A 27,320-nucleotide genomic window follows, 5' to 3' on the forward strand; every position below is an offset into this window, starting at 1 on the left:
GCCTGGACTTCCATAAAAGGAGACTCAGTGTACATAATACATGCAATGTTAGTTACATCTCCGTGCCCACGGAGTAACCTCATTTCAACCTGTTCATCACCCGTTGAGCAAAGGTACAGTGTAATAATCACAACATAAAACTTTGGGAACCACGATTTAGCAAAATCATCCTTTTACAACAAATACAATGTTGAAACAAACTTCTGTTTAACAATCTTGGGCTTATCTCGTCCAGGTTCTTCAAAGGAACTGAGTAATTTCCTTTCCAAGAAAGTATTCCGAAAATCCAATTTTGATTAGGTGACTCGTTTAGAAAATTTTCCTTTTTGGTTTTTGATGTAGCCGGTGTTCCATTAGACTTGATTCAAGTCCCATTCTCGTGTGACATGCATACACAGTACAGTGCGAGCTCGCCGTCAAAATGTGGTCACCCCGCATGCGGAACAGGATGGGGAATGCAGAGCATCACAAAACAGTAGTTTCCTGGTATGGGGATGGCACGGGATTGGGACTTGGGTCAAGTCTAGTGTTCCATGGAAATCCATCCGCCGGAGACAGTGTACCCCTTGGGAAATTAACTTGGTCTGGAGAAGGAGGATTCAAAAGAGGGCGCTATCAGAATTAGTTTGTACACAGTTCGCCATATCGGGGGACACAATCTCCTGCCTCACCGGTTTGTTGCGAATTAATTTGTGACGTCAAAATTCGCTTCGAATTCACAGGAAGATAAACCGGGCTCGATTTATTTATTTATTTATTTATTTATTTATTTGTTTATTTATTTATTTATTTACTTATTTATTTATTCCCTCAAAAAGGAGAAGATAACAAGATTTAAAAAAAAAATACAAAATAAGGGACATAGACACGCAAAAATAAAAAGAAACAGGATAACCCTGACACTCTCGGATGATCCCCAGACCCTCCTGACAAAGTATGAAACAGAGGGATTGTCAGAACGATCTGAGTGGCAGACCGAGTGTATCAAGGTCATCACATTCAAAAATCTGATTACGAAACAAAACTGTTTTTACACTATCACAAATACCACGGTTGACGCAGTTTGCATACTTAAGCTTTACAGTAATTCTTTTCCTGTTTTTATAGGTGTTGTGTTTTAATTCACTAAAGAATGTTCAATTGGAAAACAAACTATAGATGGGTATTGACGTGACCAACCCCACCCCGCCATCCAAAACGACTCATTAAAGTATAAAGATAAAGTGCAATCACAAAAGAAAACAACGATTTAGCAAACTCATCCTTTACAACGATGTTGAAACAAACTTCGGTTTAACCGTCTTGGCTTATCTCGTCCAGGTTGTTCAAAGGAACTAAGTAAATTCCTTTCCAAGAAAGTATTCAAAAAATCACAATTTGATTAGGCGACTCGCTTTGAAAGTTTCCCTTTTTGGTTATTGATGTGAAAATTAAGATGTTGCTAGTTCATTTCGATTTGTTTTACGTCAAAAAACGCTTCGCATTCGCAGGAAGTATGAACCGGGCTTTACACTAATTAGTGACTACTAAAATTGTACGCCCGTTTATGAGTTTTCAATTCCCTAACACCGGTGCAGTTATTGCAGGCATACAGTGGAATCACAAATGGAACCACGCTTGTTAAAAAAAAAAATGTTGAAACAAACTTCCGTTTAACAATTTTGGCGTATCTCATCTAGGTCCTTCAAAGGAACTGGGTACGTTCTTTTCCAAGAAAGGGTTTCAGAAATTCAATTCTGATAAGATGACTCGTTTAGAAAATGTCCCTTCTTGGTTTTGCATGTGAAATGTTAACTGTTGCCAGCTAACACTCCAGCCTCGCGTTCGGGTGAGTCATTTTAGATCCATATAAACCTTGGTTGAAGATGTTTTTCTTCATTGCATTTGACGAATGTTGCTACGAAAGCTCCCGCAGACATATTATGTTCTACTACTTAGTTATTATAGTACTACATTATTTCCTTTTTGTATAATCTATTTTGTCATTGTTTTCCTAGCCTACGTCTTCGGTTGAAAGATTTGAGAAAATTTACATATCTTGATAAAAGGTGCTTTCGAAGGGTGTCATGGGCGGCAAAGCTAGTAAAATAAGATTAAGCGTAGAGGTTAGTGAGTTTTAACAGTCTCGTTATTTGTCAGAAGGGTTAAAGGAACACGTTGCCTTGGACCGGTCGAATTGGTCTTTGAAAAGCGTTTATAACCGTTTGTTATGAAATGAATATGGTTGGAAAGATGTTTAAAAAGTATAATACAATTATCCACACAAATATGCCTCGAAAATGGGTGGTTTTCCCTTTACTTTGCGAACTAACAATGTCGGCCATTTATAAGAGTCAAAAAGTTGACTCCCATAAATGGCTGCCCGTGTTAGCCGACGAGGTAAAGGCAAACAGCGCAATTTCGAGGCATATTTGTGTAGATCATTGTATTCTACTTTTACATCTTTCCAACCATATGCATTTTATAACAAAAGGTTACAAATGCTTTTCAAAGACCAACTCGACCGATCCAAGGCAACGTGTTCCTTTAAGGAACAAAATTCTGTTTAACAATCCAAGCGTATCTCGTCCAGGCCCTTCAAAGGAACTGAGTAAATTCTTTTCCAAGAAAGTATTCAAGAAATTCGATTTTTATAAGGTGACTTGTTTAGAGAATTTCCCTTCTTGGTTTTTCATGTGCAATACTGAGCTGTTGCCAACAATCACTCCAGCCTCGCGTTCGGGTGAGTCATTTCAAATCCATATAAATCTTGGTTGAAGATGTTTTTCTTCATTGCATCGGATGAATGTTGCTACGAAAGCTCCTGCAGACATATTATTCTCTACTTCTTAGTCATTATAGTACTACATTATTTCCTATTTTGCAATATATATATATGTAGTCGTTGTCTTTCTTAGCCTGTGACTTTGGCTCAAAGATTTGAAGTTTTTTTGATAAAAAGGAACTTATTTGCGTACGTCATGGGCGGCAGAAATAGTAAAATAAGTTTTAACGTGGAGGTAAGTGAATTTCTAACAACAATCTCGTTATTTTCAAGTAGAAAGATAAGGCAAATTCTTTTTGGTGGAAGTGAGAAGGGTTTAGTGAATGAAACAAACTGGAATTTGGATTTTGCTACCTTATGTTAATCGGGAGCTAAAATGCCCGAGGACTCCAGTGATTTGATTCATATTTTTAAATCTTGTCGTCAGTTGTGTCTCAAGTGCTTGTTGTGTTTATTGTTTGTTTTTCATGTGTTTATATGATAACCAAATACATAGCAAAAGTAGAGTGTAGGCATAATATTTCAAATCTTCTTTTGACAGGCTGGAGGAGGTGGTGATGAGGAGCCTAATGACACTCCAAGCAAAAATACTATCGATACTGAAGCAGCTTATCAAGCCGTGAACCAGTATTTGAAAAAGTTGGTAAGTTGTGAAAAAAATGCTTGTCATTGAAAAGATCTGGACACTAGTAGTTGTGAGAGGCCAGTATTCTCACTTTAGGGGCGTACACCAACTATATACGTTCAATAACAAGCCTGTGAAAACTTCAGCTTATAATATTGGCCATAGCTGCAAGAAAATGATTTGATGTTTTCATCCGTAATTAATGTCATGCAAGACTCCAATGAGCGGTAAAACCATCAACTCATAAATCAAGTGTATTACGTTTTGTAATCACTCATAAAACTAATCGGAAAACCTGACTTGTAACGAATTTTTGAGAATCAGTTCACTTCGAATTGGCTGTGGAAAAATATATATCTACATGGCGAGTAGATACACATACGCACCTCACCTTTATGCATAAAATCCCACTATCTACATTTTCATATAGTCTTAAAGGCATTGTGGACACTATTGGTAATTACTCAAAATAAGCGTAGCATAACAACTTACTCGGTATAGAAGAGTTTGCGGTAACACCATGTAATAACAATCTCTAAATGAGTTGGGGTGGTTCTGAAAAGAACCGTTGGGTTAACTCGACGTTTCGATCAGTATGCTCTGATCGTCTTCTGGAGAAGACGGTTGTGAAAATGGTTCTGAAAAGAACCGTTGGGTTAACTCGACGTTTCGATCAGTATGCTCTGATCGTCTTTGAGAAGACGATCAGAGCATACTGATCGAAACGTCGAGTTAACCCAACGGTTCTTTTCAGAACCACCCCAACTCATTTAGAGATTGTTATTACATGGTGTTACCGCAAACTCTTCTATATCTTATCTCCACCATGCAAAGTTTCAAATCCTACTTAACTTACTTGGTAACGAGTAATGGGGAGCTGTTGATAGTATAAAACATTGTGCCAACTTGAACGGCTCTCAGGCCTCTGAAGTAACGTAGTTTTTAGAGAAGTATTTGAAGTAAATTCGAAATCAAGCATCTGAAAGCACACAACTTGTGCAACAAGGGTGTTTTTCTTACATTCTCACAACTTCAACCTGGTTTGTTACTGTGTCTTTGTGCATATTATGTTGAGATACACGAAGTGAGAAGACTTGTCTTTGACTGTTGACAATAGGTGTCCAGTGTCTTTAAAGCCAGTGTATACTATTAGTAAATGTCAAAGACCAGTCTTCTCACTTGCTGTATCTCAACATTATGCATACAATAACAAACCTGTGAAAATTTGAGCTCGATTGGTCGTCGGAGTTGCGAGAACTATGACAGAAAGAAACACCCTTGTCACACTAAGTTGTGTGCTTTCAGATGCTTGATTTCGAGACCTTTCTCAACTACTCCACTTTAGACGGAGCCGTTTCTCACAACGTTTTATACTACCAACATCTCCCCATTACTCGTTACCAAGTAAGGTTTTATGCTAATAATTATTTTGAGTAATTACCAATAGTGCCCACTGCCTTTAAAACAACCAAACGCGTATTACCAAAGGTAAACAAGCAGGCCTATTTTTCGAAAGCGCCTATAACTTGGATTGGTCTCTCGATCCTCTTTGCAGCAAGCCGAGCAACTAAGGGCTCTCAGGAAACATCACGATGAAGAGATTGAAGCACACGAGCGAGAAATCAACCACCATACAGAATCCATCAATCGACTCAAGAAACGCAAGAATGAAATATCAGTGGCTGCTTCCTCCAGTAGTGACATCGAATCATTCTTCAGATAGATTCGTTGTACATTTTGTGATATAAGTGTATGATTTGAAACTTTGCATGGTGGATTTGAAACTTTGCATGAAGGATTCGATCAGATCCAATAATAGTAAAGTTTGAGGTAACATCGTGTAATTGGGTTGGTGGGTTCTGAAAACAGATGGACAACAAGAATACTGGATTGGCAACCAAGGACAGTGAAAAGGAAAAGGAGGAGAAGGTGGAGACAGAGAAGAAGATGGATAGATTACATCAGGGTTTATGTTGAAACAACATTGACCAGAACTGCATGAGAAATAGGAATGCTTTGAGTCTACACGAGGAGGGCTACATGTTACACTGGATGGAGAGATGACATCAGGGTTCATGCAGAAACAGCATTGACCAGAACTGCAAGAAAGAGTAATGAATTTGCGTTTACATGAGGAGGCTACGGGGTACATCGTACACTGAATGAACACAACCTAAATGATGATGATGGTTCTGAAAAGGTTCTGTTATAGGTGTACACTCAACGTTTCGATCAATATGCACTGATCGTCTTCTGGAGATGAGTTTTTTTTACTTTGATGGATTTTTGACTGTACCCCTGCATGCTCTAGAACCAGTGAAGCGAATCTGATTGGTTGAATCGCTGTTGATTTAACAGTGAACAATGTTCTACTGATCACCTGTGGGACATGAGACAACCCACAACCCCGCACCCAAAACCACACCCACTGCAAAACCTTGTGAAGTTAGTTTCTGGAGGAAACTGCATGCACAACAATATCGAACCCTCCACACTCAACTGTATCGAGATCATCATTATTTTTCTGAGAAAAGTAGATCTTTTCGAATTGTTTACATTTACTCCACAATCTGACAATGGTTGGTGGCAAAGAAAGAGAGACATGGCCAACTGTCATTCATTCATTCAGTCGATGCGGAGCATCGGATGATGGCCCTCCAAACACGTTGGTCCTCCATTGCTGTACGCAGCTCTTCCCGACGCAGTCCAGAGTCCCGGCACAAGGTGTCCACATAAATATAGGTGGTTTGTGGTCTACCTCGGGAACAGTGACCTTGAGTAGGGGCCCAAAGCACAAGCTTGCTCGCTGCCACCTGTACCAGACATCAACAGAGGCCAAGTCACGACTTGAGACGTATCATCAGCGAGGGTGTCCGGTAATGTTGAAATAACATCTTCTGTCGAACTCCGTAACTTGCGTCCTAGGACCAAGGTCCCCACATGATTCGCCCAGTGCTGGGATCAATCCACGCCAACAAAACATTAGGACCGCGAGGGGGACACTAACTTATTCTGAAAAACCATCGTAACCAACAATTAAAAACATCAGAAAATACCGGAACATGATGAAAGACGCCCCATCTCACAAGAGGAATATTGAGACATTCTGAATGTAGTTCATCAATTAATTAGGTCTGCCCAGTCATTTTCCTTTGGTTTTTAGAATTATTATTTCGTCCCATTAGGCCTATCCATTAACGTATTTTGTGTACAGGTGTAGGCCTACAATTGTGTGTTTGGCTGTATATAATTATTCTTGCAAGAAGAGATGATGAATTGAAGGGAAAAAATATACTTAACTATAATCGTGCTGTCTTTTCAATTGAGACGGAGATTTATTATAATTTTGTTGAGATTTTTATTTACAATGCGTAATCAAGCCCCAAGTTAATTTTTAGTTCTTTCTTGAATTTCAGAGAACCATGGCTGACGTTTTAATGTCATACAGATTGTAACTCACACACACTAGTGTAAATAAAATTAAGTCAGAATCTAACTTTATATTAACTATCTCGTCACTCCGTGTGTAATCCATTTTTTTATAATAATTATTTTTTATCCAAGCTTTTTTTTGTGGAATCTTTACAGCGTAGCATTGTTATTGTCGGCATGTCTCACGTCAAAGTGTTGATCTTTATGCCTAGCAAGGACTATAAATTGACGTGTGTTTCGAAATACCGAAATGTATAACTTTATCTAGCCAAACTGTCTTTGAAAAACGAAGATGATCGTTCAAAAGATCACAGACATGTTTGCGCAAAAGATAGCACAACAGAAACGGCGAAAAGAAAAAGCGCCCTCTGTTGTCCGCCTTTCGTGAAAAAAAAGAAGGAAAAAAAAGACCCTCTATCTTTCTCAACAACAACAACAACTTATTAATGGAATACAATCACGTAAAAGCCACTAATAAACAAAAACATACTTTTACTAACTATAAAGTATCTAAGTTTCTGTAAAAGGTACTTTATTTTATTGAGTTACGACGATGATCTTCGATCATTTTACGAATAAAATACCAGCAGCTAAGCAGTCACATGACCGGCTAAGGACAGAGGTCACAGAAAGGTCACTCATCGACATCAGACAAAATGGCTCTCGCAAGGTTATCATCTATTCGTCTTTTTCGCCCGATTGCCGCTGTTTGGTAAGATATAATCTGCCGGTTATGAACATTTTGGCATTATCGGTTGTCCTTTAAGATCCAAAATGCATTTTTGTTGGTATTTTGTGTGTAAAAGATGGAAATATTAACCACATTGCAGACCATTTCGGGGCCGCCGGTATGTAGCCCCACTTGTGTGGCCAGAGTCAACTCGGTCTCAAGTCAACTCGGTCCCAGTCAACTCGGTCCCAAGTCAACTCGGTCCCAAGTCAACTCGGTCCCAAGTCAACTCGGTTCACGGAAAGTATGTTTTCCTTGAATTGGAAAAAAACAACTAATGTTTTTTGTACATGAAACGGGATAAGTGTGCACCGATGTTCGGGGTATAATATTCGATGCCTCCAAATAGCAACCCATTTCTGTTTCTATGCTCAACATTCACATTTGAAAATTACCGATTGTGTTGGCCAAAAAAAAATGTCTTCAAATGTCTCTTTGCTTTCCACCAGAGTATTGTTTTCTGTATGGCTCTCAACAATTCATTAATTGACAAACATTAATAATTGAATCCTCTTTGATTTCTTTTCAAGTAACTTACAATACATTTATAATTTAATAATATAAAAACAGTTCTATAAAAACTTTCAAGTTAACGGATCATCAAGTTAACTTAAAAGAATAATAAATAATATCCAAAATCTACTAGTTAATAATAATAATAATAATAATAATAATAATAATAATAATAATAATAATAATAATAATAATAATAATAATAATAATAAACAAGACTTATAAAGCGCATTTTACAAGATACAATTAAAAAACTATTAGGAAATTAATGTTTGGTCGAAAATAAATCACAAATATATTATTGTTCAAATAACTTGGGTTAATTGCGGTCCCTCCTCGCCCTCCCTCCCGCGCGTGCAAGCTTCCCTGTCTTGGGACCGAGTTGACTTGGGACCGAGTTGACTTGGGACCAAGTTGACTTGGGACCGAGTTGACTTGGGACCGAGTTGACTGGGACCGAGTTGGCGTGGGACCGAGTTGGCGTGGGACCGAGTTGACTTGGGACCGAGTTGACTTGGGATCAAGTTGACTTGGGACCGAGTTGACTTGGGACCGAGTTGGCTTGGGACCGAGTTGACCGGTACCTTCCTTAAGGATTCAGCTATAGGATTCAGCTATCCTTGGCCACACAAGTGGGGCTAGCCTAAAAAACAAAATATAAACCAAAAATATATTAGAACTATGTGTGCTTTATAAACTAAAATGTAATGGAAAAACTTCAAGAAAAGGGTGAATTTTTTAACCAGAAAAAAACTTAACTTACCATGCATGCGTATGGCATTCACGCATCCATAAAATTTGTCTTACAACGAAATCGCACTCACAATGACACACTCAGTGACCTCTGGTTCCATTTCTATAAAAATAACTTTCATTCAATTCACTTTTCATTTTGACAGTCAACTGCAGCGTGGATATGGATCTGATTCAGGCGTCATGGGCAGTGGATCCGGCAAAGTAAGTTGTAACCCGGTGTTGGTAAATTCATTCATCCAAATGCTGTTTTGCTGTACTGAAACTTCGGACTTTAATTCCCGTCACTGATGTAAAAGAATCCTTGACCTTGTGTATTTATTTATTTATTTGTTTTTTTTGGTGGGGGGGGGGGTGAAAAAAAAAAGATAACGTTTGAAACCTGTTTTCATATTGCGTGTTTAAAAAAAAAGGGAAAATTGTGTACCAGGATTTCTGGTTTGTTTGTTTACTTGTTTGGTTGGTTTTTGTGGTTTTATTCTCCAGCAGACCAAAGAGTGTTTACATTGATGTCTTGTGACGCTAAGTCCTCATCTGTAAAAGTAAACATTTTGGTCATCTTGTTAATTAACAATTTTTAAAAAGTCAACATTCCTTGGTGAACTAGAGGAAAGGTACCGAGTGTATAGTGCTTTACAGTACACGCATAGATCTATACTATGGGTAAAACTGTCTTAAAGAACATTCTTTATGCTGATCTTAAAACCCTTTTCTTAAAAATTTAAAGCAAAAATACCTGCATTCTTAGAAAAAAAACTCCAAGTAAACAAAATCTTTTCATATGTTCACTGGTTGTTTTTTTTAAAGGGAAGAATATTTTTATTTTTTTTGAGTAAATCTGAGATGGTGAATTTTCCCCCCTTTATAAAAGCCTGTGACTGGAGTAGGTAGACCGTCTGCATTTTCGCCTCTCAAGACTGCATACAAAAATGATCATTTTGAAGTTCAATCATAAAAAAAAGCAGGAGGGGGGGGTTTATTTTTTTAGTAAGTTGGCCCGCCCTTTGTGATGTTGAACTTTTGAATCTTTGACAGGGTGGCGGCACTGGTGGTGCAATCCGCGATGCCGGTGGCGCTTTTGGAAAAATGGAAGCAGCCCACGAGGACCAGTATTTCAGACAGTTGGTAAGTTTCGAAGCAGGGCTTAAAGTTGGGGGAAGGGGGAATTCACAAGACTGTAAAGGCCGAGTCACACTGCAGCGGAAATGAAATGATAACGATAACGACGCTAAGAGAACACATTCTATAGATTGAATTGCTCCACTCAGAATACGCGCTCATTCAACCAATCGAGGGCGTGCATTGTTAACATTCTTGTTTTTGTTCTCGTTATCAAGGCCTGTGTGAACGGACCTTTAGGCTTGTCAGGTAGCTTAAGTTTTAACTGTCGGGGGCCACATTAGTTTTTACAAGACCAGGATTAAGACGAGGCAAAAAGCTACAAACAAAAGTAACAAATGACTGTTTTAATTTGAACGAGATCTAGCAGAAGATTTATCTCATTTGTATTATGGTTACAAGTTCTTCAACACTCGTTACAGAATTGGAAGATATTTATAAAGCTGAAAGTCGATAATATTTTAACCAAAAGAACACAAGATCGTCAGACTTTAGTCATGAGTTATCTGACCCAGTTCATAATCGCTGGCCTCGGACCCGCGATCCATTGCCAAGTTTTGGTGCCTCTTCAAAAGTTTACCATAAACTGTAACATTTCCAATGGAAGTGCCCATTGTAAAATGACAATGGCAATGCCCCAAAGAGAGATTTGCAAGATAACCACTTATTCAGTACATTTGTTTGCGGTATCACCATGTGAATATCTCTTTTTGAGTAGTGTTGGGTTCTGAAAAGAACCGGTGGTTACTAACTCAACGTTTCGATCAGTATGCTCTGATTGTCTTTATTGAATGAAGACAAAACGTGAATATTACTTCTCATTTTGATTGGTCTCTCCTCATTGCAGCAAGCCGAGCAGCTAAAAGCCCTTAAGAAACATCATGATGACGAGATTGAAGCCCATGAGCGAGAAATCAACCGCCATATTGAATCTATCAACCGACTAAAGAAACGCAAGCATGAAATAGGATCTGATTCCAGCGAGAGCGACTAAACGGGTTTTCAGTTAGATTTATAGGAAGATTGTTTATTATTAAGTTGTGATTTGAAGTTACTGATTGAGTTTAACATAACATGCATTGTCACGCCACAACCTGCAATACTTCAACTAGATTCACCCATATCTACTGGACTGGTCACTGTTGTTACCTTAAGCGCCTGTAGCACATATTACTGCTTTATTTACTACCTTGCCAATAAACATATCAAAAACAAACTGCATACATTAGGAAATAGCTCCTCTTTGATGTGATATATCTTGTCATGGTTCCCATCTCATATCACTAGCAATGACAGTGTAAAAGAAGGACAATAACATCTTGTTCATTTATGGGTTTTCCCGTAGTTAGGTTGTAACAGCATTTGTGTGTTCCATATGAAATCCTGTAGTATAGGTAGATGTGGTTAAGATTCAACTTAAGACTCTAAACACCCCAGACAGTTAAATACTGATCACTCAATGGGACACAAATACACACTTCAAATACTTTGGGAAGTTAATGAGATGTCCATTATGATTGAGGGTCTTTTCCTGGGTGTTGTTTTCAGTTAGTGCTCCTGTCAAATTCTCAACATATAGAAGCAGTTTTAAACTTAAATGACAAAAGAGAAATCAAGTTTGATTAGAGGAAATTTAAATTTATGGAGAGTATGCATGACTTGGCTACTTAAGAGTAAAGCCCGGTTCATACTTTCTGCGAATGCGAATGCGAAGCGAATCTTGACGTCACAAATTCGCAACAAACAATCCGCAGCAGGTAAACTCTGCTCTACTCCCTTGCGATAATCCCTGCGAAAGGAGGGTGTGACGTCAAATTCACGTCAAATTCGCTTCACATGCGCAGGAAGTATGAACCGGGCTTAAGTGCAGTTTTAGTAAAGAATGGATCAATTTAATTTTGGTGGGTCTCCATCACATTACATGTATATCAACTTGATGGTTGCATTATTTCACATTGAGATTAATGTTAGCATTAAGCAATACCAATCAACTGCATTGGTTGATGACCACCGTGGCCGATTTCATACCGCTGCCTTACGATAAGCAAACTTCTGTACTTAAGCAGAAAATGTTGCTTCGGTTTTAACATTTTTCACAAGTTAGCAAGAAAATTTGGCAGCGATCTTGCGCGTTCATCATTGATTTGCGCTATGACTCATTCATTTCCGTGCAGTAAAGCACCGAAAGGATGTCGTGCCTTTTTGTGTGCTTATGGTTAGATTTTGTTCATAATTATTTTCTTTAATAAGGTCTGAAAGCTTATGACATCAAATGTTGCTGTATTCAGAGTTGACTGATCAAACAACCCACTCTCTATAAGTGAAAACAGTTTCAGTTGTTTTTAGACTCAATGATTTATTTCCTGTCCAGAAAACAACTTTCATTCAGTATTACTTTGTTAAGTTTGTAAGTGTTCAAGTAAACATTGTGTTTGATTAATTCGGATTTGTGTGTCAGAAGAGTCCGTTTTCTCCAATCAACTTATAAATATGTATGCAAACTTAAGTTACATTTAAATTGACAGAATCAAGAGTACACCAGACCCTTAAAGAACCTGTAAGAGCCAATACTCGTCAATTAAACCCTTTTTCGTTTCAAATGTATTCTCTATGAAGATTATTTCAAAACGGCATAACAAGTTGAAATAGCGCCCTCACGTGACAATCGGGACACTTTTTAAAATCTCAAAATGTTTTACTGATTTGAAAAATTGTTGTTTATGCATGGATTGTTTATTAAATAAACATTGGTTATTCTTGAGTGATGTCTTGTTGTATTTTATTTGTTCTTATGTCTTCACAAGGTCTTTTGAACATAATGGAAACAGAAGGAGGGTAGATCAGCTACATTATTGCATCTTCTCGGCATAAAAGAAATGCATAATTTTGTTGAGTTTTTATAATAAAGATCATAATGGATCTGTGAGACCTGTAGGGAATTTATTGTCAATATTTTGTAAACAACCAAACGTTGGGGTTATGTTTTTTCCCCGCAAAACAAAACATGTACTAGGTAGTGTAATTATAATTACATGCTTGCACTGCAACTTCTCGATAAAAAACACCACAACAATTTGTTCATAGTTTTTTCAATAAACTAAAACCATTGATCTGTGAGCTATGCCTAGAGTGACTGTTAAGAAGTTTTACTTTCAATTTATATACAACCAACATTTGGAGTTATGTTTTCATCAAAAACAAAACCGGTCCCAGTGTTGTAAAACACGAAACATATTCTTCTTGTTTATCTCCACGTAGAGACACATTTTGTGTTTTTTCTCCTCACCCATAAATCCCCCAAAAAGACTTTTTGTTTTCACTTTTTTTGTTTTGTCTTGTCTCCATAATGTAGTGAGTACTGCAACATTTCAACCAATTTCGTACGTATTTCTAGTTTTGTTTTTTTAGTAAGAACGGATAACTCAGGTTCTGAAATTGTTGATTATGTCGCTTAAAAGTCCATTTATTTTTAATATAATCTCCAGTGATGGATGGTTTGATTTGTTAATCACCTTCCCTAGAATGACCCATTGAGCTTTTGGAAGAGGTTTTTTTCATGAAACAATATATTATTACTCAAATTATGGTAAAAGACAATTTTGTGTATGGGTTCATGAAAAAAAATATCTATGGCAGTTGAACAATCACTCAAAGTAGGCGTAATTTTGGGCGGGGGAAACCACCCTCCAAAACCTTTCTCCTTTCAACCAAAAAATAAGCAATTGAAAACCATTCATTAATGAATGTTGGAATATAACCCGTCGAAAATTATCTCTGTCCCCCCCCCCCCCCCCCGAGCTGCCATTTTCACAGTGACATTTCTCTTACCTCATCGAATTTAAAATTAATTTGAAGCATGGAACTGTTTTATTTGTAATTCATCAATTTAGGAAACACGACTGGACATGGTCAACAAGTTGAAAATCAATGGTGTATACCATATAGGTACCTACGGTTAATTCCGACTATAAATTGAAAGGTATAAATTCAATGGGCACGTTGCCTTTGATCGGTCGAGTTGGTCAATGAAAAGCGTTTTAAACCGTTTGTTGTGAAATTGATATGGTTTTTGAATGATGTTTTAAAAGTAGAATAAAATGATCCACACAAACATGCCTCGAAACTGCTTGGTTTTTCTTTTACTTTGCGAACTAGCACGGTCGGCCATTGTATGGAGTCAAAAACATGACTCCACAAAATGGCCGACATTGTTAGTTCACGACGTAACTATGCATTTTCGAGGCGAGAAAAATGTTCTCAATTTACTAATACTGTACGCGCACACCCTACTTCTTGAAACTATACCCCTCGGAGCTTCTGCTTTTGAAAATTTTTTGAAATTGAGACTAGAACAACAAATAGTGTTCTGCAGGTCCGTCAAAAAGCAGGTCTACATCTGTTTGTGTGAATACATTGGCAGAAACAGATGAAGAAAAGAAGGCCTTCGAAAGTTAGCTTACCCATGTGACATTGTGCACGAAGAAGTCACTTCCAGAGGCCAGATTTGTTGTTGTGTTTGTCGGTTGTTCGGGTCATTCATATCAAGTTGAATTGTGAAGAGCGCAAGACATTGTTATTCCCATTCAATGAAGTCTTTAAGAATTGAATTACAAACCAGGTTGACCCAATGTTCACTCCAGTCCTTTTCCAAAATATCCCCTCTAGAACATTCCATAAAAGAACCGTTTCCGGCAACAACACTGCAGTACGATTTTGCCTCATGAAACTGAGTGAGGCATACATGGAAAAAGAACAAGTAAAACGACATGCATGTTACATATGGGATTCGTGTGCAATGGCCGACTTCAAGGAAGACATTGCATAACAACCACATACCACGGCCACCAATTTGTGTGTTAGGCTGCAGGAAATTTGCATATCAATAGAAAGATTTGTCCAATCAACGCGCTTGCACCTGTCATTGTGAATGCTGATTCGTCTGTGCAGTGAAACGTCTGACTTTCCGGAGAAACAAATGAGGCCAGATTCAAAGGGAATTGTTATGGAGCAACAAATGCAGAGAATTTAGGAATGTTGTACATGGTAAAGTATCAATATAATGGTTTGTTTCTTTTGAGAACTTGTCTTGCTTTATATTCTACTACCACAGAGTAGATTTCCGGAATTCAAGAGACCGGTGTTGTATTTAAACAGAGTACTATAGTTACACAAGAAAAAAAACCAATATATAGTAAAGGATGGTACTGGACAGAACTAGGCTACTTTGGGGCGACTTGACGCATGGTTGTCTATTCTGTACCTCCAAGGTTAGCGTATATACGTAAGGAAACCACATGAACATGAAAATAAAACACCCGACCACAGACGGAATTTATTAATAAAAATCAAATTTATTCTGTTTTATTTTATTTTCACAATACAGTGTAGCCCGAACAAATCCAATGTTTATCATAAGACTACAGAAAGATATACAAGCAGCTTACAAAATGGGTCGCACATTATCTTAATAATAATGCTCTGAAAAAAACTACAATTGATAAATCTTCACATACCCCACCCCCGCCCCCAGAGTACTACAAACTTCCATGTAAAACAATTTCTTTGAATTGCTATTTATTAACTGTTTTACCATCGAGCAATAGGATTACTGAGGTAAACAGAAACATGAAACAATAACTGAAAAACGGGGCTTTATCAGTATCTGTATGGGGTCCTTGAATAGTTAAAACTCAACTCACATTATTTAAAACAATGAATGTGTTTTGTGGCAAGTCTAATAATTAGTTATACGAGCAGTTCGAAGAGACACTGAAATTGGACATAATTCTTGACCCATTGAATCTTGAACCAGCATGGGTCACAACGCATGATGGACTAGCTTTTACAAACGCCGAAACAAATGTCCATGAACAGAAAAATGTAAGGGGGGGGGGGGGGGGCTAATCCCTGGTGTATCCGCCCGCTTGCTTCCCTCGCTTCTCTGGAAATAATATCTCGTCTGTCCGTTAGTTTGTCTCTCTGTCTGTCTCTGTATTTTGAAACTATTTGATGTGCCATGTGCAATCTATCTCTACACAACATAAGTGTACCCTCCTGTTAACCTTGCGCACTTTCTGTGGGACATAAAGTGTCTGTCACTCTGATCGTTTGTCATGCGTCATCATCCAACACCATATTCTCGTCACTAGGCCCTACTATTCTGATTTTCTGATTCATCACCATGAATATCCAATGTCATGAATATTCAACATCATGAACATTCATACATGAATATTGAACATCATGAACATTCATACATCAATATTCATTATCATGAACATTCATAAATGAATAATCATGATGAATATTCAACAACATGAATGATCATTGTCTTCCGATGTTCTTTTGTGCGCGTAGTCTTCGTTTCCAGTGTGAATTTCTTTTTTTTAAACCAAAAAGCTGTTTAAAGACACTATTGGTAATTGTCCAAGACCAATCTTCTCACTTGGTGTATCTCAACATATTATGCATAAAATAACAAACCTGTGAAAAAATTGAACTAAATTAGTCGTTGCAGTTGCGAGATAATAATGAAAGAAAAAACACCCTTGTCACACGAAGCTGTGTGCGTTTAGATGGTTGATTTCGAGCCCTCAAATTCAAAATCTGGTCTCGAAATCAAATTCGTGGAAAATTACTTCTTTCTCGAAAACAATGTCACTTCAGAGGGAGCCGTTTCTCACAATGTTTTATACCATCATCCTCTCCCCATTACTCGTTATCAAGTAAGGTTTTATGCTAATTAATATTTTGAGTAATTACCAATAGTGTCACTGCCTTTAGGTTGTCTTGATATCTCCTGTCTAAAGCATTGGTGTTAATCTCGTCAACGTCGCTGATTGGTCGATAGTTCTGTCACGTTTTGAGTTTGTCGTCACGATTGCGTCCTTTGTGCCCTACTTATTATAATAAATCACAACGAACAAATGATTTAGGTACCAGTCTATTTTGGTTATCAGCCTCGTTTTGATTGCCATATATACCTGATGTGGTCTAGATAAAAACGGCTAATTGTGTTTATAGATAGTCAGGTTCAGTAGCTGCAATGGATGTGAAATCAAAGTTTTTTTATCTGTCAGTCTGTACGTATACGCGGCGGTCTGTTTCGTCAAGTTCAAGAGTAAAGCCCGGTTCATACTTCCTGTGAATGCGATACGAAGTCTGACGTCATAAATTCGATCAATTCGCATCGAAAACAGGGCTGTGACGTCAGAATTCGTATCGCATTCGCAGGAAGTATGAACCGGGCCTTAAATGCTAAATGTTGTTCACGGGTTGGCGCCTGTTCTGAACAAGTTATATGCCTCAAGTTAAACACAAATGCCCGAGTTGAACATGAACACCTGAAATAATCGTTTGAGTTTATGCTTCATTCTTATGCCTCAAGCTCTAATTCCTAATGTCGAGGTATTTTTTTAAAAAACTACACCAATTCCAAAAACGCACGTTAAAAAGAATGAACATGTTAAACAGGTAAGTTTATGGTAAAATGCCTATCTAAAGTAAAAGAAAACAAAAAAAAACATTTCTAAGCTAAAAAATTAAAACTTCTGTGTTAGTATGTTATAACGTTTACATTTATTTCTATAAAATATAATATTGTTCTGGCAGATCTGCATATACATAACGGTATTGAAGAAGTGTGCACGCATGTCTCACTCCTCCACCAATGATAAAGATACCATAAAACTATACACCCAGGTGGAGTTTGGAAGGACCCCCCCCCCCCAAAAAAAAAAAAAAAAAAAAAAAAAGAAAAAAAAGTTCAATATATGTATATATATAAACGAAGAAGAAAAACTCGTACTTAAAAAGAACGATATTTCCTTTCATTAAAAATGCCATACTTCGCCTTCTTACAAAATGTTGTTTTTTATAGTAAAATGGACGATTAAAAATAATAAGAAAACGTCTAGTTGGTTCGCTTGTTTAAAGTCACGTCGTTTAAAGAGTAGATAGTTGTTGTGAATGACTTACAATGGCACTGCAGCAAACATTAAAAGCAGTAAATCATAAATTCAAATCTCTGTGAAATACATCATTTAAAAACACACATAGTATGAGTTACCGCAATTGAACCCCAACGGTACTTCATACAGTATATTGCCGATCTATTTTCTTTAACATGGCACCAATTCTATATGCAGTGATGATACAATATAACGGTGGAGGTTCGATGATGGGATTGAAGACTCCCCCACCAGAACTAGAAAAAACATAAATTTTACAACTATAAAAGTAAAGTCGATGAAGGGCAAGAATAACTTTACTTTTATCCCGATGCATAAAGAAACACCATTGTATTAAACTTTCTATTGCAGCAAAGATGGGCATATGATTCTTTCTACTGTATAGTTTTTACAAAGCCTATATAAAGAAGACAGAGAGAGAGAAGGAGGGAGAAATCTTAACAAAGCTGCAATACTTTAGAAACTACATTTTTCTAATAAATATAATTTTTACCATCAAGAGAATACCAAATGTCATAAAAACCGCATAATTGTATGGACGATCTTATCACCTCAAAACAAAAAATTATCACCTCAAAACAAAAAATTATCAATAAAAGTGTCGCCAAGTGTGATGTGTTGGTTCTTCCTTGCACAAAAATTCCCATTGGTTACTGAAGAGTTGCTGGGATGTTCTAAAATACTTGGACAACATTATTTTCAGATTACTTGTATCTTGAGGTATTTTTTTTTCAAAACTGTGTACCGGTTTCTACAATTAATTGTTGATACATATTTAATGGGCCTACAATGCACACGAACAACAAATAGAATACAATAAGGCTTAAAACAAAGGAAACCACAAGCTGAGAAATTTTAAAACAAACCATTTGAAAGAGCTTTAAAATTTGCAGCTATTCTATGTTACAGTACTTTATGGAGTCCCCTTGTTATACCCAGATCGAGAACAAAATGTAAGACGTTATTTTGAGGTAGAAATAAAATTGAAAGAAATCCTAAAACCCGTCACCAAAAAGATGCCGTAAAAAGATTAAGAACAGTTTAATATCAGAATAATATCGACCCTTGCATAGACCCTTTGCATTGCATTGACCACTATCTTTGATGAAATGTGCACGCGTGAAAGGGTACAATTGGACGAGAGTCGTGTGCAGCGTGTACACACGTGATCTTTACACCTTCTACATCTATCTTTACATCAAAGATGGAGGTCAATGACGTCATGTCAATCCATAAGATTAAGAACATCTGCGTCCGATTCCATAAAATCGAGTCCTTGTATTGGCCGCCGTCGCTGAGGCAAAACATGAAATGTGCACAACTTTCAACAAATGATAGATCCGACCTATGAATCATTGGCCCCAGTGAGGGCGCTGTTTGGCTTGTGTTGTCATGTGCAAGGTCTGTACTACACAGAGCTGTTTTTTTCCCTTCCAGCCTTGTTGGTTTGGTTATATTGGGGTGAATGGTAGAAACAACACAAGATGAATGTAATGTCCTCTGATTCATTCGAAGAAAAGATTACAGGGAAACGGCCCCAAACATTATATTTGGTTTTAAAGTGAACTTAACAATATGGCAACCAATAAAATGCAGAATGAGTTGTTTATAACATGCAAACCCACACACAAAAACAAAAATAAACAAATAAATAAGCTTAAACAAACAAAAATATAGTAAATGGCAGCGTCATTTTAAATAACTTGGAGTAATATAGTAATACCATTGAATACACCTTTTTTTTAAAGTATATATTAAATACCGGTAATGTTGGTCACAAATTGGTAAATAACATTTATTGGTCTTTTTTCAACCATAGCCAGTTTTGGTTTTTGTCTATATGAAATAATAACTGAATACTTCACGACTTGTTACACAAAAATGAAATCTCCTATATCTTGGCACCTTCAACTATTTTAATTAAACATTAAACAAGTTACCCTTTTTAGTTTATTTATTGTAAAAACATTTGCTTTCGATTTCCGTTTGAAACTCAGCCATTGAATTGTTGCTTCAGAAGCATCGATCTAATATATATATATATATTTATATAAGTATTTATTTAAATGAGTTGTACTATTCATAAAACCACAGGTTACAAAATCTAACACTGACTTCAATCTATTCCAGAGTATTTGCTGAGATGGACATTTTTAGGAAAAGTAGGGCCACAGTGGTGCCAGATGTAATCTCTGGTGGCTCAAGAAATTGGGATTCCAAGACACTGAGTAAACGTTCAAAGTTTTAAACAAAATTAAAGGACCGCTCAAACATGAAACATTAGTTGGGATGGGTGAATTAGATTGGATGCACTGTGACAGATGATCGACCATCTTTTGGGAATACACCTTTCGCGTTTGCAGATAAATTGCAGATACACAAAAAAGGCTTGTGAAAAGTCATATCTAGTTTATACCACTGGCGCAATAGATTCATCACTTACTGTTTTGTTCGTATTGTTCAACATATAAAAGCAGGCAAGCAAAACCCCCAAGCTAAATGTCGGATGAAATCTAAACTTGTCAGTGACGACAGGGTTTGTTAAATCGAGGTTAATAGAATCAAGCTCACACACATGATTTCACGGATTGCACCGATTGAATAACTATGTCATTGTAAAAGGATATGGGTTGGGGAAGGGGATTGACTTGATGTATTCCAGTGTGACCAAATCTCATTCATTTTAATGTATTCAACTCATCACTGACAGTAGAACATCATTTTGAGAAGATGTTTAACACATTTGAATCAACAGCCAAATACTGCAGCTCTGGTATGTATTACTATCTTTGAATCTTTGAAGGTACGACAATTCTTTGGAAACAATTGCCAATACGTAGCTGCGCTTTCTCTTTGGGTCAAGAAACAGTTCAGTGTTGATAATGCTCTCAGCCAAACTGCATATACTTGTATGTTTACCCATATTAAATATAAAAAAACGGTGCAGCATTGTCAAAGACCAGTATTCTCACTTGGTGTTTCCAAACTATTTATGAAAATTTTGACTCAATTTGTCATTAAAATTTCAAGAGAATAATGTAAGAAAAAACACCATTGGGTGTGCTTTCAGATGCATGAACAAGTTTTTAAGGCCTGGGGTGGATTTCACAAAGAGTTAGGACTAGTCTTATCTCGAGTTAGGACCAGTTACTCGTCCTAACTTAGGACTATCCATGCAATTTGTATATCTCCTAGGACTAGTCCTAAGTTAGGACTAGTCCTAACTCTTTGTGAAATCGACCCCTGATATCTTATTCGAATGAGAAATTACCTTGTTTTCATAACAACTATGTTACTTCACAGGGAGCCATTTCTCACAATGCTTTATACCATTAACATCTTCATTGCTCATTACCAAGTACGTTTTTTATGCTAACACTTCTTTAATTAATTACTTATAGTGTCCAGTGCCTTTAAAAGTGTGTACCCAGAGACTGACTACCATCTTGTGGATACCCCATACATGTAATACCTTGATGATAATAAATGGTAATGAAAATGCATTTCAACCCTTTTATTTCAGACAAAACTTTGGCTTTGAATAATTATTTTACATGGACATTCCTTTCCCATCAATGTTCCATAGGTGTTGCAAAAAACATTGTTCAAGATAAATGCCTTTAAAGCACACACAATTAACTCTGTACATTTCCAATCTCAGCACCTCTGCGTCCATCTCTTTGGTTCTCTGGATTCACCCTGTCTTAGTATACCCACCCAGTTGTCTAAAAAACCTCTCTATACCAACAACTAAATTACCGTTATAGTAGTATTATCTTTTTCTATCTACAAATGCCCACTGAACATCTCAACTCTCCACTACTTTTTATTCAGTTCTTTTTGTTTCACAAAAGTCACTGATAATATTATTTGGAAAGACCATGGCAGGAAAATGATCTGTCATTGAAAGCATAAGTAGTCGGTGCATGCGATTAGTGCAGTCGTCGACCTATCCATTTGTTTCCAAATACTGTCTTTAAGTGTACAAAAATTACCTCCCAAGAAACATCCACTGGTTTCCGACTAAAATTACACAATATTGTCATTTGCCGTGTCTTTGTTAATAGCTAACCTTGACTGTACACTCAATGCAAAAGATGAAATTTCTTAACACTTTAGTACAAAAAACGCTGAAAATTTGATGGACTTTATGTGGTGGCCATTTTGTCATGCTCCTGATGGACATTATAGAAGATTCCATAATCAAGTTTGTCTTCTGTCAAAGTCACCAGTCTATTACGTCATAAGATTAAGGATGTGCATAAAAGTGATATCTTTGGCTATGGCTGCCGGTAGAGCAAGAGGACCGGCCCTTAATTTCAACAAACTCTTCCTAAACTTAGGACTAATCTTATAGGACTTATCTTTAGGACTTTTGGACGAGTTAAAATAGACGTTAGGACGCATAGAATCCATCCTAAGCTAGGACGAGTGCTCGCCCTACTTCGAGATGGGATTAATTTTATCGTTTGGTGAGATCGGTTGCTGGTCCTGGCCATATGCTTCAACACTGCCAAGGTTGCAGTGGTTAGGCAGGGTTTGTTTCTGTGAGGGACATTGCTTTTCAGTTAAGGGGAGGCAGGGGCCATATGTTTTCCTTTCTCTGTTTTCCATTCCTTTTTTGTTTGTTTTCAGAGTATGTTATTAAACTGCATGTTTCTGGATTTTTTTTGTTGGGGCACCGCAGGGTGAGGGGCGCTGTAAAATTTTAAGGGCCATAGTGTGGTTATGTTACTGGAATGATGCAAATGGCTACACTCCACACAGCCATGGCCAAAGTTGCTCAATTCAAAGGTGCAGCACGACACTTATTTGAAGAATAAGAAAAGCTTGAAAAGTTGTCAGAGCAATGAGATTTAGACTTAATCTTACAGTTGCAGTCCTAGATCTAGTAAAGATATGTTTTATGTTTACTGCTTTGCTTTAAGGATATCCATTTATATAATCTTTGCTAGAGTTTCCCAAAACACTAAGAATCATCTTTAAATAAGTTGTTAAAATTGCCATAGTGATTTGTAATGTTAATTCAAATTTTCCAGATAAACTAAGACAAATTTATTGGCTAACTCATTTTAGATACCTCTTAGTGAATTGTGAACTCAAAAGTCCAAGCCCAGACTTTATCAACCAGTCTTTATCTCAGAAAAACCATAAATCCTACCACCTTGTTTCCATTAAATTTATTTCTAAAGACTTTTTTTAAAATCATTTTCAGTAATAAATTTTCAGGATTTGGGTTCCAATTCATAGAGCTGCCATTAAGGGCCTTTTGGATGATGTGGTGGCAACAGATATGTACCAGGTAAATTGTCATGGTTATGCACTTTTAAAGGAACAGTTTGCCAGAAAGATTTAGAAATGTGGTTCCACAAACATAGTTTACTTTCAGGTAGGCCTACTGGTGTTGCTTAGAAGTTGAGTCAAGTAATTTCAATTTCAAAATGATTACACTCACATGGTTAAGCCTCGATCATGGGTAAACATTGTTTGTGTCCATTTTATGAACAACAGCTTGAAAACTACTGATGTAGCAATGTTATTTATTAATCAATTTTCAATCGCTGTGTCATGGATGAATTAAAAGTTCTTGAGTTTATCGAACACAAGATCTGCAAAGTGTTACTCAATATTTAGCTGTTGTTTAATATTATAGGTCTTTGAAACCAAAAGAGAACCTATGATTGTGGCTATGCACTGTGCAAAAACTTTTATGCTCACCATTATTCAGTTTTGGTACGTAGTTCTACTCTCTAAATAATGTAAAAGAGTGAAAAACACCACTCTTTACATTTCGAGCTGTCGTCCATACGGCTCTTCAAAAAGAGTGGTGGTTATTTCACTCTTTAGAGGGGTTTCACTCCAGGACAGAGTGAAAAATCACTCAAAAAGATGCAAAATTCAATCTAAAGGAATGGAAGACCACTCGAAAAAGAGTTGTCCTTCATGTGGCTCTTCAAAGAGTGCTTTTTTACTCTTTTACATTAAGAGAGTAGGCTTTGTTTTCTTTTTTTGCCATTTTAATTGTCTTTGGACACTGATGGGCTAGACCCTGTATAAATATTACTTCATAGGAATAATAGCATGAACACCCTTCAGAGAAACAAACTATTGCTTTTACCTGGTAAGTCTGCTGCCACCTTGTGTCACTACAGTCTCCTATTATTGCTTGTAAAAACACCCGCTACGCAAATAACAAGGGAACCATTTACTAACAATAATGTGGTACATTTCTGGTTACCCTTTCTGCTGAGATAGTTCTCTGTGATTGGCTAAGTGTGTGATTCAAACACAGTTCTATGACTTGACCCCTGATGTCAGTTAAAAGAAAAACGTTTTTCGAGATAATTGCATTTTAGTTTGCTTGACTTGAGTAAACTATCAGTCGGAAAATGATGCACAATTCACTGCATCCCTTCAATAAAATGGTACACCTATATTCAGACACCCCTGCATTCCAACACCCTTACATTCCAACACCCCTAATGTTTCCTCCTAAAATTAATCCTAATCCTTACCCTAACCCTAACTCTACTGTAGATTCCCAAGGGTGACTGGAACATAAAGATGATCCCTGGGGATCCCTCAGGATCCCCTTGCGGTCGGAGCACAAGGGTGTCAAAACATACAGCAGTCATCAGTTATTATTATGAGAATGAGAAATATCAACATTTTCAAACAGTCTTGCCAATTACTGGCAATAAATTGAAACTTTGGCAAGTTCTGAAAACATATCTAATAATATTTCATCGTTGTACTTTAAATACCCTTCACGAAATATCCATGGATTGTCTTGCTCCACTTGTCTTTCTTCCCGATTGTTAGTTGCAAGAGGAGGCTAGCTGCAACACACACAAGTCCTGGACATCTTCTGGAATACACACTAGGTTCACTGTTTCACTGAACAATCAAAACACGTCATGTCGCGCTATGCCATATAATATACATGCCGCATTACTTAACGTAAGATATATATATCAAATGCAAAAAACTGGAAAAGTAGATCAATTACAGATCTTTAAAGAACCAACCACAGTCGTATTGAGAGTTGTCTTTCCGTCCGTTACGTGAAGTCACAAACTCAAATTCGAGTTTCGCCCTCTCCAGACGGCGCTAAGCTGCCCATACTGGATTGGCGTCCACTACTATAGGAAACAGAGTCACCGGATTGTGGGCAGTTCACAGATTCTGCCGACCGTGCAGGCCGGATCCGGACGGCACCCGGTCGTTTCCACCTTCGACTCAGCTTTTTGGGTTCTGATGTCGTTTCTTCTTTTGTTGTCTCGTCGATTGAGTCCCGAGTGACAGAACCAAGTCTTCTCTTCACGGAAGATGCACCCCCTGCATCTGGCTGCGCCTGCGCACCCTGAGGGGGACATGTACTGATTGTCACATTGGATTCTTTACTAGGGCAGTCTTCCAAGAGACTTGGATGTGAAGTCGTTAGTTTGTGCTGTGCTACTACAGCGCCGGAATTATCGGCTGGTGACGTGGCCGATGACGTGTCTGTTGATTCGTGGCGCTGAGTCGTCCCGTCTCGGGTGCGTTGCACCCCCGGGCTCCATCCCCGCCGATGGAAACCTTTTGGTGCTATCTCAAGTTCAGATTCGTGAGAATCATCCTTCTCTTCACTACGGCTCTCCTGCGTCTTGGAGTGTCGTTCGTCTCGGTACAGCTCTATCAGCATGTCTAGTTTCCGATCGATAAGCGTCACTCGCCTCTCAACTTTGACAACACGTGATAACAAACTTATACTTGGATCAAACAGCTCCAGATCACTACTGCCACGACCTTTCGGACGGCGATCCTGCTGGCCAGGTTTTCCCAATATGTTATCCAATCTAGTTAAAAAAAGAAACAGAAAAACATTAGTTATAAAGATGTGCTTTCCCGTTGTTTGTCGAGTTTCCCCAATGGATTGGAACCTGGAATATATAAAGGTGAACTACTAGTGGGACTAGCGGCACTAAAGAGGGTGGCAGAGGAGAAAACAAGATGCCACCTTAAATGTTAAATTCTCGCTTTGCTATCAGACAAAAATAAATATATAAACAAAGTGAAATCTTGTTTGATTTAAAACTGGAAATACTCCACTTGGGGAGTTTCTTGTTTTCATGCATGTCTGGATTTCTCAAACACAAAACCCACATTGGGGCTAAATTTAAACTTAGACTGGTGCTTTTGAGACGTTCAATGTTGTTAGTAGTGATGTGTTTGGACACGGGATATAAAGCAAAGACAAACATAGATGATGTGTGCAGCGGCAGCGCCAAGGCGGGGCGGGCGGTTTCAGGGAGGCAAATTTGGGCAATGCCCATGCCCGTATTCCAACTTTAATTTTTTTTTTTTCCCAGATTGCCAAAGTTAACTTAACCCCAAACCATTGCACCAACGTACCTTACGAATAACACTGGTAAAGTCAATGACTTTTCAACATTTTAAAATTGGGTGCGCTAGATTAGCTTACACAAGTGTTTTATTGAGCCATCCCGTGATACTCGTGTCTACCCCAGTGTCAGCCACCACAGACCTAGCTCGCGAGCGGTCTCCAGTGGCGACCCTGGTACACACTAATCGAACGCACCTACTATAGATGAAAGTTTGCCCCCTTAGAAGTTAAGCTTGACACCCTCTGACCCCCATTCCATATTCAACGGTATAGTGCCGCCGCTGGCTGTGTGGTTAGGTCTCCAGGGGTCGATTTCACAAAGAGTTGGGACTAGTCCTAACTTAGGACTAGTCCTAGGAGATACTAAAAACTGAAGGCTAGTCCTAAGTTAGGACGAGTAACTCGTCATAAGACTATTGACTCTTTGTGAAATTCACCCCAGTTATAATACTGAAGATGTACACATTGAGGTGACATTGGCCAAATCACATGGTACTGATCACCATAAGAGAAAAAAATTGTGCTCCAAAACTAAATCAATCAATGAACAAGGATAAGTCTACTTTCTAAAGTCGATATAACTTGAAATAAATACTACTCTGCAACTGCTTAAGTCTAGGTACATAAACACAATGTCTACACACTGACATTAAACTTACACCGTGTGAAAATAATGATAGTAGAAAGCTTACCTTAAAATATTATCTGCTGAGGTGCTGTAGTTTTTGAGAAAATAAGTAAAACAATGTAATGAAAAAACGTTTTTACATGCTAAAATAATTTTTGTCTCATGATCATTGAGAAAACCCCCCCACTTTTTTGTGACTTGTTTTACTCATTTCTCAAAAACTACAGCACCTCAGCAAGTAATAATATTTTCAGGGAAGCTTTCTACCATCAGTATCTTCAAACTGTGTAAGTTTACTGTAAATCTGTGGACATTGTTTTGTGTCCTACGAAGAGTACCCAGACCCTTTAAAAGGCCTCAAAGACCTTTACCATAGAATGGATATTGGGTTTCTTTTCCT

The 27,320-nt window shown here is 37.7% G+C and overlaps 3 protein-coding genes across 6 annotated transcripts in view; 2 read left to right on the plus strand and 1 right to left on the minus strand.

Moving 5' to 3' along the window:
- The first annotated feature begins 2,022 nt into the window (after positions 1-2,022).
- Positions 2,023-6,864, plus strand: LOC139949893 (uncharacterized). 2 transcript variants are annotated; one of them, XM_071948460.1, is made up of 3 exons: positions 2,023-2,105; positions 3,306-3,407; positions 4,945-6,864. In XM_071948460.1, the coding sequence occupies exons 1-3, from the start codon at positions 2,067-2,069 to the stop codon at positions 5,110-5,112; spliced, it is 309 nt and encodes a 102-aa protein (XP_071804561.1). In that variant the 5' UTR covers positions 2,023-2,066; the 3' UTR covers positions 5,113-6,864. The 2 variants fall into 2 exon arrangements, with proteins under 2 accessions (XP_071804561.1, XP_071804560.1); XM_071948459.1 differs by lacking the exon at positions 2,023-2,105 and adding an exon at positions 2,796-2,999.
- Positions 6,865-7,421: 557 nt separating this feature from the next.
- Positions 7,422-12,697, plus strand: LOC139949986 (ATPase inhibitor mai-2, mitochondrial-like). The gene is made up of 4 exons (XM_071948599.1): positions 7,422-7,533; positions 8,964-9,021; positions 9,853-9,942; positions 10,784-12,697. The coding sequence occupies exons 1-4, from the start codon at positions 7,478-7,480 to the stop codon at positions 10,928-10,930; spliced, it is 351 nt and encodes a 116-aa protein (XP_071804700.1). The 5' UTR covers positions 7,422-7,477; the 3' UTR covers positions 10,931-12,697.
- A 2,603-nt stretch (positions 12,698-15,300) lies between these two features.
- LOC139949701 (potassium voltage-gated channel subfamily KQT member 1-like) overlaps positions 15,301-27,320 on the minus strand; it is a 138,073-nt gene continuing 126,053 nt past the window's right edge. For all 3 annotated transcript variants that reach the window (XM_071948187.1, XM_071948186.1, XM_071948185.1), the window contains one exon: positions 15,301-25,744. In XM_071948187.1, coding sequence (XP_071804288.1) covers positions 24,985-25,744 — 760 coding nt within the window. In that variant the 3' untranslated portion in view covers positions 15,301-24,984. The remainder of the gene's footprint in view (positions 25,745-27,320) is intronic.

This window comes from Asterias amurensis, chromosome 17 (genome assembly GCF_032118995.1).
Source record: "Asterias amurensis chromosome 17, ASM3211899v1".
NCBI lineage: Eukaryota > Metazoa > Echinodermata > Asteroidea > Forcipulatida > Asteriidae > Asterias > Asterias amurensis.